Here is a 19,219-nt window from a genome sequence, read left to right on the forward strand (position 1 = left end):
CTTAACATGATAGAAAGACAGTCTTTTCTTCTTGCTTCAATAAATCGCAATTTTTCTGTACTAAACAAGTGAATTTTGCCAATATATTTTCAGAGATTATAGACAAGATTTTAGTACTGGGTATCGATTCAGATGTGCCAATTCGATTCACAAGTTCTCGATTTGATTTGAATCGATTCTTGATTTTTTTTTTTATTACATTCAGTGAATATAGTTTTAATACAAATGTTACTGATATTTCTAAAATAAGATCAGAAAACATCAGTTTACAAATGGTGAAGTTATAAAAAGAACTTAAGAGCCACAAGCCTGTATTTTAAACCTTTATTTTATTTTTTAAACAATAATATAGACCATATAAAATGTTCTTATTTTTTTCTGGTAAACAGATGAAGGCATAAAACAATTTAATGTATCCTAATAAAGTGAAAAAAACTTATTTTTTGGCAAGCAAAGTGCTGCATAACAGAGATTTACTGTTAAAATTAAAAAGAAAACAAATTTGATAATTCCTTTAAAAATTAAGATTTATTAATATATATTAGTAGTAGTTGCTTGTTACTTATAAATCCCTGAATTTAGCACCGCAGTATTCGAATGATATCTTGTTACATTATAGTCAAAGTCCTTTCAGGCAAGTCGTGCCACTCGGCCTGCCATCTTGGCAACGCCTCCGGGCAGCTATTTCAGAATAACAAGACCAGCTCCTATCTAAATGAATGGGCTGAGAATCAGAACTGCACTTTCACCGGTCACCGGGACATAAAAACAGCATGTATAGAAACAGCAGTGAAATATGATAAAAATCGCTGGAAAAATTTTATAAAATAAACTGCGGGCGGCAGATCCTTTTCCTATTTAGTGCACAAACTCTGGAATAACCTTTCTAACATTGTTCGGGAGGCAGAGTACACTCAGTTTAAAGTCAGTTTAAATCTAGATTAAAAACCAATCTCTTTAACTTGAATTACACATAAGACACTAAAACATTTCTAATATTCAAATCCATTAAATAATTTTTAGGCTGCATTAATTTGGTCAACCGGAACTGGGAACACTTCCAATAACATCCAATGTACTTGCTACATCATTAAAAGAAGGGCCCCAGAGTGCTAAATAGTAATATATTTTTGACAGTTTCTTCTTGTTAAAATAAACCTTTATTTTGATAGGTTGCTGTAAGGAACTTGCAGCAGCTGTCTATGTGATATGATGGTAGTTTTGTCAAATTAAACAATAAAATGCTAATGAAGTGACTCTCAGAGCAGCTGGGGATGAAATTTGCGTATTCATATCATCATAGTGAGATGACAGATACTGAAAGCACAGCGAGCATGTGAATTGACGTCATAAAAAAAAATAAAATAAAAATCTATTAAAATTTTTTTTACCTAGCCCTACAAGATATGACATCGTACAGGTTCTCCCAGATAGCATCACATTTGAATCTTTTTTTACCACAATAGAACCTGTAAATTTAATGCTGAACCTATTTGATGGGCTGAAAGAAAAAAAAAAAGAACTTTTTTCTAAGAGCTCCATATCCTAAATCATATCCCAAACCTTTTTGGATATTTAGATATGTTTTGGTACTAATTTAGTTACATACAGACATATAAAGGTAGCTTTGAAAAATATAAATATAGATACATAATGAAGAGCATATAAGAGGGATGATTTATTATATAGTACCAGAATGAAATGATGAATAATGAAAATTAACATTGTTAAGATCAAAACTGTAAGATTTATTAAATTGTCTTTTAGGATCCTTGAGTACTACAATCCCTTAAGTAGAAAGGATAGAGAAGACAGTATTTTAGAAAATGAATCCATAGTAAACTGGTTTACAGTTTTACCTAATTCACTGTCTTAAATAAACTTTTTTATAAAACTTTTCAAAATAATATTATGGCACTTAATTATTGTATGGTAAATACAGATATTACCAAAGAAAAATAAAATAAAATATAAACTTTAATTATGCACTGTTTGATCTTAGTAATTCATCTTAAAATTTACTCTCTAGTGCAGATTCCGGACCAACCCAAATCCACACATGAATGTCTTCAAACATACTATTATGTGTATAGTAACTAATTAAGTCTCAGATCAGTGCAAAAGAACAACACATCTATCTATCTATCTATCTATCTATCTATCTATCTATCTATCTATCTATCTATCTCTCTCTCTCTCTCTCTCTCTCTCTCTCTCTCTCTCTCTCTCTCTCTCTCTCTCTATATATATATATATATATATATATATATATATATATAATGGAGTCAGGAAATCTCAATGTCAGCCCACTAGGAAGGCAGGTCTCTGGTAATCAAACAGGCTGAAGTCTCCCTGGTAGCGAGCGTAGAGTCGACGAACATCTCGTTGGCTGATTCCAGTAAAATAGCGTTCCACTTTGGTGTGGTTGTAGCGGGTTATCCCTGGTGGGATATTTGGGTATGACACCAGGTCAGAAATACCAGCAGCTTTTAGAATATAAGGAGCATCATGCTCCAGAGTCTCATGGTGTCCCACAACATTGTAGGGGATATCACAAGGAGCACACAGTTCAGCATATGTCATCCAGTGAATAATGTGGTCACCAAACTGCCTATCCAAGTGCTGTCGGCCTGACTTGTCACCCAAGTACCGTACAAAGTCTTCAAACTGAAGACCCACTTTTCCACTATCATCATGGTGACTCTTGCGATATTTACGAATGATGGCTGGGGCAATGTCATGTTTGTACCAAGGTTCAAATCTTGGGTTCTTCACAAACTTGTCCTTGAAAGCAGATATGAGACGCTCAAATGGGTCTCTCACAATAAAGAACTTGAAATAGGAATTTAACCTGTGAACCAAACAAAAACACAAAGTCAGGATAAAAGTATAAACTATTATTTTAAACATTTCAAATTGATGTAATTTTCACAGACCTACTTCATACTTGTTTAGTAATAAGTAAATTAAAGATATTTGTAGCTGTTAACATACAAATGAATTTATGCATGACAGTACATTCTTTTTCCATCATGTGTGTTCAGGACACTCACCCACAAAGTGAGAAATGCATTGATAAACCTTTAGAAACAAGGTCCATCTTCCTAGTGTTGTTTTAAAGGCAGACACACTATCACATTTCTATGATTCAAATCCCTTAAGGAACTGGAAACAGGAGCACTTCCCATAATCCCCAATGCACTCGTGTTGTATTTTTCACAGCAATTAACTTAAGGCTAACAACTCTTTTCATTACTACATCCCACCTTTTTTGTGGAAGAAAGAAAAATTGGATTATAAGTTAAATGAAATGAAACACAGAACACCAGACAGGAGCACTTCCCATAACCCCCAATGCACTCGTGTTGTATTTTTCACAGCAATTAACTTAAGGCTAACAACTCTTTTCATTACTACATCCCACCTTTTTTGTGGAAGAAAGAAAAATTGGATTATATGAAATGAATCACAGAACACCAGAAAAACAACAACCATGAGTGTATTATGTATATATATATATATATATATATATATATATATATATATATATATATATATATATATATATATATATATATATATATATAAAATAACATGTCTGAAACACCTTTATTAGACTATAATAATTTTTTCCAACACCTTGTATCTCCATCCCCTATTAAGTTACAAAGTATGCCCCTTTACATACAGGTGCTTCTCAATAAATGATAATGTCGTGGAAAGGTTATTTATTTCAGTAACTCAACTCAATGAAACTCATGTATTAAATAAATTCAGTGCACACAGACTGAAGTGGTTTAAGTCTTTTGGTTCTTTTAACCCTTTAAAGCCTGACACATTAAAAAAATGGCAGAAAATTATATATTTTTGGAAATTAGATGTTTATTAATCCTTGAATCAAAATCCCCCCCAAAAAATTTTGCCAACTCATATTGTTTATGATATATTTTTTGTATCACATTTGATACATCAGGCTTTTAGGGAACGTTTTGCTTACAACAGTGTAGATTTTAGATACAAAAAAAATCTATTATGCCTTTAACAATTTGAAAATATAGAACATTTTAGGCAGTTTTTCTCTCTTTTTTTTTACATAGATCTTTTTTCCAGTCCTTTTATTTCACTTTGTGGTAGTCACGAAAGCAGTTTCTGTCTTTGTTCAGGCAAAGATGCACCTTACACTTCTTACAGTACACATGTGAGAAATGATTGTTGGTTCAATGCTTGCAACTTTCTCTATCTCTTTGGCAGTTGTGTTTACTGACTTGCCCTCTTTTTGTACGCTGTACATATTTGTTTGTTCTGCCGTTTCCTGTAGCATTTCATCAGTGACAAACTGTTTGAAATACATGTATGGAGTCCAGTTACACCTGTCTTCTGTCCCTTCCTCATCAGATGCAATGAAATCGACAGATGGAGGTTGAAATTGTTTTTATCTCCATCTGTATTCTTTCTTTTTTGCATTATCCTTCACCGACTGCCATTTGAATCTGTCCTGTGTTGTTGGGACCTCAACTTCTATGCTGCTCTGGACTACACTTTCGAATTGATAATCTTCTTCATCACTGCTGTCTGAACTTCCATCATCATGCATGGCCTGAGGAATCCATTCCTCATCATTCTCCTTCTCCTCCTCTTCCTCTAACTGCTCTAGGTCACTTGAATTGCCATCCATTATTATGTTGATTACATTTTGAAGATGCTTTTTTTTCTCTTTCTTCTTCCTCTAATCTTTTTGGCATCTAAAAATACACATAAAAATTGATGATTCCAGCATATTGATTATAATTTTAGAGGAATTGTTACTGTAAAAATAACCTAAATGTATTGTAAGATGACATTGTGGTAGGCATATTGTAGATTACATTAAAAAAATATTTGACACGACTATTCAGGGATAAAGAACCTTATACCTGCAGTTTCAAATTTAATATGTGCATTTTTAACACAATATACAGTATTGTTCAAAATAATAGCAGTACAATGTGACTAACCAGAATAATCAAGGTTTTTAGTATATTTTTTATTGCTACGTGGCAAACAAGTTACCAGTAGGTTCAGTAGATTGTCAGAAAACAAACAAGACCCAGCATTCATGATATGCACGCTCTTAAGGCTGTGCAATTGGGCAATTAGTTGAAAGGGGTGTGTTCAAAAAAATAGCAGTGTCTACCTTTGACTGTACAAACTCAAAACTATTTTGTACAAACATTTTTTTTTTCTGGGATTTAGCAATCCTGTGAATCACTAAACTAATATTTAGTTGTATGACCACAGTTTTTTAAAACTGCTTGACATCTGTGTGGCATGGGGTCAACCAACTTGTGGCACCTCTCAGCTGTTATTCCACTCCATGATTCTTTAACAACATTCCACAATTCATTCACATTTCTTGGTTTTGCTTCAGAAACAGCATTTTTGATATCACCCCACAAGTTCTCAATTGGATTAAGGTCTGGAGATTGGGCTGGCCACTCCATAACATTAATTTTGTTGGTTTGGAACCAAGACTTTGCCCGTTTACTAGTGTGTTTTGGGTCATTGTCTTGTTGAAACAACCATTTCAAGGGCATGTCCTCTTCAGCATAGGGCAACATGACCTCTTCAAGTATTTTAACATATGCAAACTGATCCATGATCCCTGGTATGCGATAAATAGGCCCAACACCATAGTAGGAACATGCCCATATCATGATGCTTGCACCTCCATGCTTCACTGTCTTCACTGTGTACTGTGGCTTGAATTCAGAGTTTGGGGGTCGTCTCACAAACTGCCTGTGGCCCTTGGACCCAAAAAGAACAATTTTACTCTCATCAGTCCACAAAATGTTCCTCCATTTCTCTTTAGGCCAGTTGATGTGTTCTTTGGCAAATTGTAACCTCTTCTGCACATGCCTTTTTTTTAACAGATGGACTTTGCGGGGGATTCTTGAAAATAGATTAGCTTCACACAGACGTCTTCTAACTGTCACAGTACTTGCAGGTAACTCCAGACTGTCTTTGATCATCCTGGAGGTGATCATTGGCTGAGCCTTTGCCATTCTGGTTATTCTTCTATCCATTTTGATGGTTGTCTTCCGTTTTCTTCCACGTCTCTCTGGTTTTGCTCTCCATTTTAAGGCATTGGAGATCATTTTAGCTGAACAGCCTATCATTTTTTGCACCTCTTTATAGGTTTTCCCCTCTCTAATCAACTTTTTAATCAAAGTACGCTGTTCTTCTGAACAATGTCTTGAACGACCCATTTCCTCAGCTTTCAAATGCATGTTCAACAAGTGTTGGCTTCATCCTTAAATAGGGGCCACCTGATTCACACCTGTTTCTTCACAAAATTGATGACCTCAGTGATTGAATGCCACACTGCTATTTTTTTGAACACATCCCTTTCAACTAATTCAACTAATTGCCCAATTGCACAGCCTTAAGAGCGTGCATATCATGAATGCTGGGTCTCATTTGTTTTCTGAGAATCTACTGAACCTACTGGTAACTTGTTTGCCACGTAGCAATAAAAAATATACTAAAAACCTTGATTATTCTGGTTAGTCACATTGTACTGCTATTATTTTGAACAAAACTGTATATTTTAATATGACATTTCAGTCATGAATTGCCATTAATTGAATCATCCCAATATTGTGTGTGTTTGCACTGTGGTAGTCATAAAGTAGATAACATTACTACAATTTGACATTACTGTTTAGACATAAAGCACCATTAATACCTGATGTATCAAATTTGATACACAATTTCCAACACGATTTACTTGTAATTTAATGATTAAATTATTAAGTAATTATGCATTATTTCAATTCAGAAAGTGTTAAATTAATTATATCAGGCGCAATCCAATATCATTTTTTACCTTAACAACTTGAAATTAGCCTTTATTTTCCTGCCGAAAGCGTCTGGCTTGATCCAATCGCAGCTGCCATTTTGAAAAGCTAAAAAATCACCCCTCTACTGCCTGCAGTACAGTGAAATTCCACAAGATGGCAGAATACACGTATCAAAATAGATACAACAGGTTTTCAAAGAAAGTATTGCTCTCACTGATTCAATATATGTCTTAGAAACTCGTGTATCAAATATGATACGTGCGGTTTTAAAGGGTTAATTGTGTGCTTACATTTTACAATACCCACCAATTCACTATCTCAACAAATTAGAATACTTCATAAGACCAATAAAAAAATTCAATTTTAGTGAACTGTTGGCCTTCTGGAAAGTATGTTAATTTACTATACATGTACTCAATAAATCAGAATCTCAATCTCAACAAATTAAAATATGGTGACATGCCAAAATACCTGTAAAGGTTTCCTGAGCTTTCAAAATGGTCTCTCAGTTTGGTTCACTAGGCTTACACAATCATGGAGAAGACTGCTGATCTGACAGTTGTCCAAAAGACAATCATTGACAGCCTTCACAAGCAGGGTAAGCCACAAACACCCATTGCCAAAGAAGCTGGCTGTTCACAGAGTGCTGTATCCAAGCATGTTAACAGAAGGTTGAGTGGAAGGAAAAAGTGTGGATGAAAAAGATGCACAACCAACTGAGAGAACTGCAGTCTTATGAGGATTATCAGCAAAATCGACTCAAGAGTTTGAGTTGACTTCAAAAGGAATGGACTAAGGCTGGTGTCAAGGCATCAAGAGCCACCACACACAGACGTGTCATGGAATTGTTGCTACAGTTGTCGTATTCCTCTTGTTAAGCCACTCCTGAGCCATCTTACCTTGGCTAGTTTCCACATTCTGTGATGATTTGCTGTGCAATGTCAATTGCTGGTGTTGGTCCATTGTGTTCTTTAAAAACCAAAGTCACTGCACCTGTTTACCAAGAAATCTTGGAGCACTTCATGTTTCCTTCTGCTGACCAACTTTTTGAAGATGCTGATTTTATTTTCCAGCAGGATTTGGCAACTGCCCACACTGCCAAAAGCACCAAAAGTTGGTTAAATGACCATGGTGTTGGTGTTCTTGACTGGCCAGCAAATTCACCTGCTTGAGAGAATCTATGGTCTACTGTCAAGAGGAAAATGATAAACAAGAAATAAATCAATGCAGATGAGCTGAAGGTCACTGACAAAGAAACCTGGGCTTCCACACCACCTCAGCAGTGCCACAAACTGATCACCTTTTTTTGAGGGCAGTAATTAAAGCAAAATGAGTCCCTCTCTTTAACAGTGTAAAAAACTCAGTATGCATGAAATAGCATTTCACCCCCCCTTTAAGAGAACCAAAGACTTAAACTACTTCAGTCTGTGTGCACTGAATTTATTTAAGAACAAGTTTCACAATTTGAGTTGAATTACTCAAATAAATGAACATTTCCATGACATTCTAATTTATCGAGAAGCACCTGCAGTCCTTAGACCAAACTGGGGCCTGACACACTCAACAAAGGATGTGAGGTACAAAAAAGAGATAATGACATTTAAGGTGTCTGGGAAGGTGCTTCAAGAAGCTTGAAAGAGTCTTCTGCTAGAGAAGCTGTATCAGATGCAGTGACACAGTGAACATTTCCATGACATTCTAATTTATCGAGAAGCACCTGCAGTCCTTAGACCAAACTGGGGCCTGACACACTCAACAAAGGATGTGAGGTACAAAAAAGAGATAATGACATTTAAGGTGTCTGGGAAGGTGCTTCAAGAAGCTTGAAAGAGTCTTCTGCTAGAGAAGCTGTATCAGATGCAGTGACACAGGATGACTTTGCTTTGTGAATGTTGGATGATTTATTTCAAATTATTTTGCCATGCAAATACATGTGGAGTTGCTCTGTTAGCATGTAGAAACTCACAAAAGCTTTCCACTCTTTACCTTCAATTCTAGCAGTCTTTGAACACTTCACAAGAAGAACTACACAAGAGTCATAGAAGTAACATCAGGTGTGATTGCAATATCGGGCCATTTAGTGTTGTAATCAGTGTCATAGCAAAGCAACATCCTTGAAGAGCATTATTCAAGGGCCCAACTACATCAAAAGCCAGCTTTACCCAAGTGGATGTTGGAGTAGGCGCAGGATGGTGTGGAGCTACATGAGTATTAGTAGTTTTATCATGCTGGAGGCAGGTAGAACAGGATTTGATGCAATTTTCCACTTGATAGTCCATCAATACAAGTCAATCAGCCTCTGCTTTGTACGCACCATCCCTTGATGGGTGGCATGCGCCAACTGGATGAACTTGGATTGCAATGCTTCTGGAACGATCACTCAATGTGTGCCCAGGATTACGTACCCATCTTGTACAGACAGCTCATTCCAAAGATGCTGACAAACAGCAATAGGTGAGCTTTTCACACTATGAGGCCGCCACTTTGCAATGCAAGTCTTAACCTGATGAAGAATAGGACAGTCATCACACGTAGACTTAAGCTCTAGTGCCACCAGGCTCTTGCTCTCGGCTGTAATCAGTGGTTGGAAGCAGAAGTCTGGAAAAACAAACAGCTGTCACATTGTCTCACCCAGGCTTGTATTTCATGTTGTAATTAAAGCACAAGAAGAAGCGTGCAGACCATCGGGCAATGCTCATGTCTACGTGTCCAAGGAGCTTTGTGGAAAGCAGCTAGATCTAGATGTAAAAAGCAATCTATGGATGGACTTGTGTGGATAAGATCTCTGTCACCACAGCTGTTTTGCACCTTCACGTGAGCCAGTATTCACCACTTTAACTGAAGTTTCAGTGTGTTCTATAGCTTTAGCAAAAACTACTGCAGACTCCCCAGATCATAATCGCCTTTTGCAGAGTGATTTCTGTTTAAAACCGCAGACATTCCCGTACATGTGGAGTGAATGTTTCCTCTACAATCTTGGCCTATATTCTTAAAGATTCTAAGAATCCTTTCAGAGAGCTTCTTTAAGAAAACTTTCATCTCAGTTAGGAGGAAGGGCTAACCCCATTGCTATGTATGACTTTTATGTATGTCTTTTGACGTCCTGTTAATAGAAACTCACCAAAAGGGGAATCTGTGAAGTCTTGTCAAGTCAAAAAAAAAAAAAAAAATTGTATAGCTCTTTATACAATACTGGTTGTGTCAAAGCAATTTTACCATGTTAAAAAGGAAAACAGTTTATCAACAATGCAAGAAGATAATAACAGTAATTTCTTCAGCTAATGTCAGTTCATTTTTGAATTCAGTGATGTCATTATCCTGTTCAGCTCTCTTCCAATAGTGTCTGTGCAACCAGTCAAGCAACCCCAACAAGCCAATGGTGACAGTAGGAAGGAACCAAAACTCCATCCGTGACCGGAATGGAGAAGAAACCTTGGTAGAAACAAGGCTCAGTTAGGGGGCCAGTTCTCTGGCCAGTTGACACCAGCACAGTGTGGTTTAATTCCAGTCTGCAAAACAGGTGCAAAAGACTTGTCTGGTTCCTGGTCTTTTGCCGATGGTTGTCAGAGTCAGGGTTAGAGTAGCTGTATTGTCATTCCAGCTCTATACAGTTAGTATACAGTAAAAACAAGAAAGTGTTTCTCCAGGACCAAGGTGCTACAGAGACAAAAAACACAGAACTCGGGACTGCAAAGAACTAAACTGGACATAATTAAATTAAATTAAACAGGCGAAGTAAAGGTTAAATAATAGCTATATATAAAACTATCAAATACAAGGTTAAATAAGAACTAGATAGTAAAGTTTGTTTTCAAACTTTAAGTTGGCTTGAAAAAGCCTGGCCAGAAAGTTAGAAAAATTTAGAAAGTTTGAAAAGCTTAAAAAGTTTAAAAAGATTTAAAAGTTTGAAAAGATTAGGAAGTTTAAAAAAGAAAGTGATTAACATATTACTAGCATTATAAGCAAGTGACTACCATGTCGTTAGCATGATTAACAAAGTTGCTAACATGTTTCTAGCATGTTGCTAGCATGATTTTAGCATGATTAGCATGTTGCTAGCATGATTTTAGCATGATTAGCATGTTGTTAGCATGTTTCTAGCATGTGACTAGCATGTTGCTAGCATGTTTCTAGTATGTGAATAGCTTGTTGCTACCATGATTTTAGTAGGATTAGCATAATGCTAGCATGTTTCTAGCATGATTAGCATGCGACTAGCATGTTGCTAGCATGTTTCTAACATGATTAGCATGTGGCTAGTATGTTTCTAGCATTATTAGCATGTGGCTAGCATATCACTAGCATTTTGCCAGCATGATTAGCATGTTACTAGCATGTTTCTAGCATGATTAGCATGTGGCTAGCATGTTGCTACCATTTTTGTAGCATGATTAGCATGTTGTTAACATGTCGGTAGTATTTTGTTAACATGATTAGCATGTTGTTAGCATGTCGCTAGCATTTTACTAGCATGATTAACATGTTGCTAGCATTTTTCTAGCATTATTAGCATTTTGCTAGCATTTTTCTAGCATGATTAGCATGTGACTAGCATGTTTGTAGCATGATTACCATGTTGCTAGCATGTCGCTAGCATTATTAGCATTTTGCTAACATGTTTCTAGTATGATTAGCATTGTATCTAGCATGTTGCTAGCATTTTTGTAGCATGATTAGCATGTTGTTAGCATGATTAGCATGTTGCTAGCATGTTTCTAGCATGATTAACATGTTGCTAACATGTTTGTAGCAAGATTAGCATGTTGCAAGCATGTCGCTAGCATGTTTGTAGCATTATTAGCATTTTGCTAACATGTTTCTAGTATGATTAGCATTTTGCTAGAATGTCGCTAGCATTTTGCTAACATGATTAGCATGTTGCTAGCATGTTTGTAGCATGATTAGCATGTTGCTAGCATGTCGCTAGCATGTTTGTAGCATGATTAACATGTTGCAAGAATGTCGCTAGCATGTTTGTAGCATTATTAGCATTTTGCTAACATGTTTCTAGTATGATTAGCATTTTGCTAGCATGTTGCTAGCATTTTTGAAGCATGATTAGTATGTTGTTATCATGTCGCTAACATTTTGCTAACATGATTAGCATGTTGCTAGTATGTTTCTAGCATGATTAGCATATTGCTAGCATGTTTCTAGCATGATTAGCATGTGGCTAGCATGTCTCTAGCATGTTGTTAGCTTGTTTCTAGCATGATTAGCATGTTGCTAGCATTTTTGTAGCATGATTAGCATGTTGCTAGCATGTCGCTAGCATGTTTGTAGCATGATTAGCATTTTGCTAACATGGTAAGCATGTTGCTAGCATGTTTCTAGCATGATTAGCATGTGGCTAGCAAGTCTCTAGCATGATTTCCATGTTGCTAGTGTAAGGGAAACAGGTCAATTTAGCTCAAAGGGAATCATTTTGCTAACATGTTTCTAGTATGATTAGCATTTTGCTAGAATGTCGCTAGCATTTTGCTAACATGATTAGCATGTTGCTAGCATGTTTGTAGCATGATTAGCATGTTGCTAGCATGTCGCTAGCATGTTTGTAGCATGATTAACATGTTGCAAGAATGTCGCTAGCATGTTTGTAGCATTATTAGCATTTTGCTAACATGTTTCTAGTATGATTAGCATTTTGCTAGCATGTTGCTAGCATTTTTGTAGCATGATTAGTATGTTGTTATCATGTCGCTAACATTTTGCTAACATGATTAGCATGTTGCTAGTATGTTTCTAGCATGATTAGCATATTGCTAGCATGTTTCTAGCATGATTAGCATGTGGCTAGCATGTCTCTAGCATGTTGTTAGCTTGTTTCTAGCATGATTAGCATGTTGCTAGCATTTTTGTAGCATGATTAGCATGTTGCTAGCATGTCGCTAGCATGTTTGTAGCATGATTAGCATTTTGCTAACATGGTAAGCATGTTGCTAGCATGTTTCTAGCATGATTAGCATGTGGCTAGCAAGTCTCTAGCATGATTTCCATGTTGCTAGTGTAAGGGAAACAGGTCAATTTAGCTCAAAGGGAATCATTTAAGATTTTAAAGGGAATTTGAACAGAATCACTGTTTCACGGCTGGTCACGGAGACGCCCTGCGATTCAGTGAACTAGCCGTTTAACATCAAATCTGCGCTGGATACTAATATCCAAACTATAGTGAAACACTATCAATTAGCACAGTAACAAGATCGGCAGTTTAAGACATTAACTTGTAAGCACAAAACACAAGATACTTCTCTTTTCAATATGAATAAGGCTTTATTAGATAAATCTAAGACATATAACCTAATCTAACACATAAACGCACGCACACACACATTCACACAAGTTGCAGGAAGGTTGAAAGTTAGGGAAAGATGAGTTTAAGAGAATGGAAATATGGAATCCCAAGTTTACAGCAATACGTTAAATTGAAGAATATGTTTGTTGACTGTGTTATCAGTAGATGTGTTTACCTCTGGGTGTAGGTAATGTTGTGTGTTACTGGTGTAGTGCATGTGTGGTCAGATCTGTTCAAGTCTGTGTTGTCTCCCCCTTTTCCTAGCATGTCACTGAAGACTGGCTCTCTGCATCCTTGGCTTGGATGAGGGCGTGTCCATGGTCTAATGAGGGTCAGTCCAGCAAGGCAGGAAGTTCTTTGGCAGACAGTCGGAGGCAGTTTGGCATGGCTGTGTGAAGCTGAGTTGCAAAACTTGTCTCCTATGTTGCATTTTTCTTGTGATGCCTTCTGACTGTAGCAGACTTTCTGACCTTCTGTGCTCTGGTGGTTGCTGTTGCACAGACAGGGAATGTGGTACTTGGAGTTAATTTGACAGTTTGTTAGTGACTGAGGTGATGTCCTTTAGTACCTCAGATTTTTCATCAACAGTTGGCCGTGAAAGACTTGTTCGTTCTGGGTTGTTGTTGAACAGGTGCTTGTCATCTCTGATGTGGTGCACCAGGTGATCACCGGCCTTCCGTTCTGTCGCTGGTCACAGCGAGCATGACTCAAATTTGTGGTCACCTGCATGTAAATTGTCTTGAAGGAACTCTCTTAGTTGTTCCATGACTTGTTCCGTGTCTTCAAATGGTAAGCGGTCATGTTCTTGTGCATACTCAGCACTGTGCATGTCTTAGTGGTGCTGAGGTGGGTTTTGTTGTCGCTTACCCACACGAGTTGCTCTTGGATGAGTCAGCTGATTACCTTTGGATATCTGGTTAGGTTTCCAGATGTTCTTATCCTTTTGGTTTCTTGAGAAGCGTGGCTGGTCCCATGGATTTTTCCAGCAGTTGGGCTGAAAGCGGTCGTGGATATGGGCGTCACGTTCTCTGTGCTCTTGATGGAAGACTCTGGTGTTGTGATGCCACTGGGTGTCGTCCAGTGCAAGGCTTGAGTCTTTGTTGACAGAATTCAAGAGTGTGGATGTTTTGTTACCTTTCTTTGAGGCCAACTTCTGCTTGTTATAGGCCTTCTGTGTTAGGTCACGCAACTGTTGGATGGTCATGGAGTTCGGACAGGCCATGACACCTAGATGGTGACTGACTCCAGGGTGCAGATTTCTTAGGAAAAGGCTTTTGAAGTTCACATCCTCTTCAAGGTCAGGGCTGTTGTGTGCACCAAAGTAGGCTTGTCGGAGTCGGTTGTAATAAGCTTGTGGAGTCTCTTGACGACCTTGTTTGGTTTCCAAGGCAGTTAACAGTCCATGTTCAGACTCTGGGTCTGTAAACTCTTTAATCAGGACCTCACGAAGTCGCTGGTAGTTTGACTTGGTTTGACTGGGCTGTCGATCTAGAAAGTTTCGTACCTCGGGACTGGACGTGGCTCTAAGGAGGTATAACCAGTCTCTCTCAGTCACATAAGGTCTCACTTCCAGGTGAAATTCAATATCTCGCAGGTAAGCTTGGATGTCGGGGCTCTCTGTGGAGTTCGGGTTGAACCTGCTGATGTTTTTAGACAGCTTGTTGAGGTCTTTGATTGTCATCCCATGGGCAGCTCCAAGGCCTTGGACGGGAGGTTTTCTGTCGTTGGCAGGAAAGGGTTGTGTGGCGAAGGCAGGTGAGGTTTTGGGTTGTGGCCCTTCGCTCCTTTCGTCATATGCCAGTTCTTGGACGTGGGACTCTGCTCTGCTCAGCAGTGATGAGGCTAAGAGATGTTTCTCTTTTCTTGGCTCTAGTTTGTGCTTGTAAGCATTTTGGAGTTCTTTTCTGACCATGTAGAGCGCATCGTTGGTATCATCTAGTTGTTGGGTCAGATTGTCCATTTCAGTTCTGTACCTTTCAAGGTGGTCTTTCAAAGCACTGATTTCAGAATTCTTGCTTCTGATGTCTATCTTGGCTTTCTCCAGTAGCTGTTCGGCATACTGGAGTCTGTTTACCAGGTCTTTCTGAGCAGCCGTTGCATGTTGCTGGTCGAGCTGAGCTGCTGCCAGGGCTGCTAGGAGCTTCATAACTTGTTCTGTTGTATCCTGCTCCCTCTCGCTGGGTGCTTTGAGTTGATTTTGAACTTTCACTTCCAGCTTGTCTATGCGACGTTGAGCACGTGTCAGCTCCTCTTGAAGGTGGGTGATGTGCTTGTCGCTCAGTTTCAGCTGGGTTGTGAAGGCATAGCTTAGTGAGCTCGTGATCTTGACTAGCTCCTCGTGGTTGTTGTTCTGGCTTGAATCTTGTGTCAGGAATCTTCTCAGGATTAGGATTATTATTAAAAATAATAACAGTTCAAATGTCTTTGGAGTGAGGCTGTCTGTTATGCCTCTCAGCCAAATGTTCACATCTTCCCCATGGGAAATGGGGTCTGCAGTCTGCGGCATGTTGGCACGCTGGGGAGAAGAGAGACTGACACAGATCTGTGTGGAGTAAAAGCCTATGTGTGGTGGGACAACTAAGTGTTGTATCAGTGATTGTGAACCACTAGTGAAATGTGGTGATGACTGTGTTGGTCTCAGGGTGTCTAAGTAGACTAGAGATGCAAAGACTTTGTCACTCTAATGAGGAAGAGGAAAAGAGACAGAGGTGAAAAACAAATTCAAATGACAAGCAAAATTTCTGTTTTTCAAATGAGGAAAATTATTTTTTCCAATTAAAGGTTATCAAAAACGGATGAGATGCTAAAACTTGGATTGCGTTTTCAACTGTAGGGAGGTTAGGAAGAACAAATGAGAGGATGATTACAATCAAATTCATAAGGATGATTCGTCGTCTTTGGCACGATTGTGTATTTACTTAGAATTGATTGATGGTTCTTACATGTCCTACAAATGTAAAAAGAGAAGAGGAAAGTAAAGGAGAGAGAGGATGGAGATGGTAAGTCTCAGTAGCGGTTATCTCAACTACAAGGAGAGCGTTGTGTTAGTTGCTGCACAACTAATCAAACAAAATAAACTTTAAGTGAAAGAGAGTTGTCTTTCTAATTTATTTGAACTCGTAGTGAGGGATAACAATGTCTCCTTTTAGGGGCTCAGGTTTGTCGTTCCCAGGCTAGGATACACAAAAGAAATGGTAAGAAATAGGAAAATTAAAAAAATTAATAAATGGGCAAAATATGCAAAAATGAAATTAAAAAGAGGAAATCAATACGTAAAACAATAGTGGTTAAGTGTATAACCAAAACAGGAAGAGGGGTAAAACGCATTCAAATAAGTAAAGGTCTGAATAGCATATATTCAGATGGGTAATAAATAAATTAGGAAGAATAAATTTACTTAACTTCCAAAGTTCAAGGCTTATTCATTCCTAAAATAATTAGACCCAAAAGAGAATACTAGAAATAAAAGATCATATGAAATGATCTGAGAGGGAAATTTTAAATGATTCAAAATAAATTTAATGTTTCAATTAAATTTCAATTTGACAATTAATAATTGTGAGTCAGTATTTCCCTTTCTAGTAAAATGAAAATAAGTGGTCTAGTGAGAAAAGAGAGCGATAAAAAGAAAGGGACTAACAAGTGTTAGTTAAGATGTTTAAAATGGTTAAATCACTTCAGCGTTGCCCAAACACACATTATTCTACCACTGGATGGTAATGCTAACGGCTAACCTTTGAGTCTAGTGGCTTTAGTATGGACTTCAATGTAAATGCAATGGTTTCGTTAGCTTAGCGACACCGCGGAGTTTGTTCAGAGTTGCTCCGGAAGTACGTTAAGGCTTCCGGGTCACGGTCGTCACTATGGCAACCAAAACACATTCTAGTGGATTAGCACATGAATCGTTGCATTGTTGCAAATACAGTTAAGCATGTTACATGAAATGTCGGCTCATTTCAACACTGTACAAATAACAACACCGCCTTTCAGTTGGTTTTGCGATGTGGCACTTAAACTCTCAGTTTGTATAGAGTTAAATTTATCTTAATTCAAATAGCAGCTTCCTGCTGTAGTTATTATATCAATCTCAGCAATTTGAATCTCCGTGCCAGTTTTTCTGGACACAAACATAAAAGTTTTTGTTCGCTGTTGGTACACAGTAAAAATTTACTTGATCAATTCCCACTCCCATTCAAATTACTCTCGGACACACGCAGTGAATACGGGGGCTTTGATAAATAGATTGAGGAACACGCTCAAAACTATTCTTTATTCACCGATTTATATCCCTTTTGAAACACTAACAGTTTAGCTCCGTTCAGCAAACAGTGACTGAGATAGCGTTTGAGACACTGGAACACGCAGTGAAATCAAATCAGCTATAAAACAAGGCATTACACAAATGAGGAACACGCTCAATTTCTACCTTATTGTACGATCTCAGATGTTTACTTTTAAGTTCACTTACTGCTGTTAACATTGAAGAGACGGACTTGAGTTAAAGTCTCCTCTAGCTCCTTTCATTCAAGCGGGAGGGCGCGCGCTGCTTACGTCACGCGTCACACAAACACACACACATACTCCGGTCTCGCAAGCTTGTCATCTTTCATTCCTTTAGCAAAATCAAAGATTAAATAACTTGGTTTATGCTCACAATTTAGATTAAACTGCCCGCATCCTCCACCATTCATGTAAGGGAAACAGGTCAATTTAGCTCAAAGGGAATCATTTAAGATTTTAAAGGGAATTTGAACAGAATCACTGTTTCACGGCTGGTCACGGAGATGCCCTGCGATTCAGTGAACTAGCCGTTTAACATCAAATCTGCGCTGGATACTAATATCCAAACTATAGTGAAACACTATCAATTAGCACAGTAACAAGATCGGCAGTTTAAGACATTAACTTGTAAGCACAAAACACAAGATACTTCTCTTTTCAATATTAATAAGGCTTTATTAGATAAATCTAAGACATATAACCTAATCTAACACATAAACGCACGCACACACACATTCACACAAGTTGCAGGAAGGTTGAAAGTTAGGGAAAGATGAGTTTAAGAGAATGGAAATATGGAATCCCAAGTTTACAGCAATACGTTAAATTGCATAAACATGAACAACCATCAATCACGTAATTAGCACTCGCATTGAGTTCCTCAATGGGGTTAAAATTATATTAGATGATCCAGCACAACAAATATCTGGGAATACGTTGCCTTCGTTTGCTGTGAAAGGGACTCCCGTTGAAAGGGGTATCCCGGTGTCGCTGATTGGCTGGAAGTTCAGTAGTGGCTGAAGTGACGTCTTGGGGAGCCCGTGCTTGGGCGTTGGCTGAAGCTGGAGTTGTGTGGCTGGTTGGAGTTCAAACGCGCAGACGAGGTCGACGTTACAAAACTTAACTCAGAACACGAAACTCTCAAACAGAAAAGAAAAGAAATAAAGTTTGACGAGACTAGGTTGTGTTCCTTCTCATTGTGGCATAGTAGCAGCAGGCAGGCACGCTGGAACCGCGCTGATGACTAACCGCATGGCTAGATGCTACAAGCTAAAGCTAGGTAGCAAAGCTACAAGCTAAGAGCAGGCATGACTGATAGCACAAGCAAGGCTAGAACTAAAAGCCGACATGGCTAATAGCAGCAGCTAGGGACTAAAAGCAAGGCATGACTGATAGCACAAGCAATGCTAGAACTAAAAGCAAAATTTCATGGGGTCCAAAGTATTTAAACTTCCTTGTGGGCCACCCCTCAAATGTTGCCTTGACCAATCAGATATGGTCTTGGCTCAGGGGATCATAAATCATTTGTTTATCTTACCAAGCATGTGGTTCCTGCCTCGCAGGATCTAATTTTGGACATGATTCCTATAACAAAATTATGATATATTTTACAAATAAATGATTGTCAGGACAATATCAAGCAAGAAAATTCGATTATATCAATACTAGACATAACTATGTATTGTGACGAGTCAGCTGCCTCCTCCCTGATTATCACCGGCACCCCGTCCTAAATCGCCGCCCTTCACCAGGCTCCCGACTGGAGTGGGTGTGTGAGAGGAGGGGCGCTGGACGAGTCAGGGCTGGC

The 19,219-nt window shown here is 38.2% G+C and overlaps 1 protein-coding gene across 3 annotated transcripts in view; it reads right to left on the reverse strand.

The window, feature by feature from the left end:
- Positions 1–310: 310 nt before the first annotated feature.
- chst10 (carbohydrate sulfotransferase 10) overlaps positions 311–19,219 on the reverse strand; it is a 90,825-nt gene continuing 71,916 nt past the window's right edge. For 2 of the 3 annotated variants that reach the window (XM_052545438.1, XM_052545355.1), the window contains exon 6: positions 1,725–2,851. In XM_052545438.1, the coding sequence (XP_052401398.1) occupies positions 2,302–2,851 (550 nt within the window). In that variant the 3' untranslated portion in view covers positions 1,725–2,301. Of the gene's footprint in view, positions 2,852–19,219 lie in introns of all 3 variants that reach the window. The other variant, XM_052545521.1, reaches the window with a different exon arrangement.

Source organism: Carassius gibelio, chromosome A1, assembly GCF_023724105.1.
Source record: "Carassius gibelio isolate Cgi1373 ecotype wild population from Czech Republic chromosome A1, carGib1.2-hapl.c, whole genome shotgun sequence".
NCBI lineage: Eukaryota > Metazoa > Chordata > Actinopteri > Cypriniformes > Cyprinidae > Carassius > Carassius gibelio.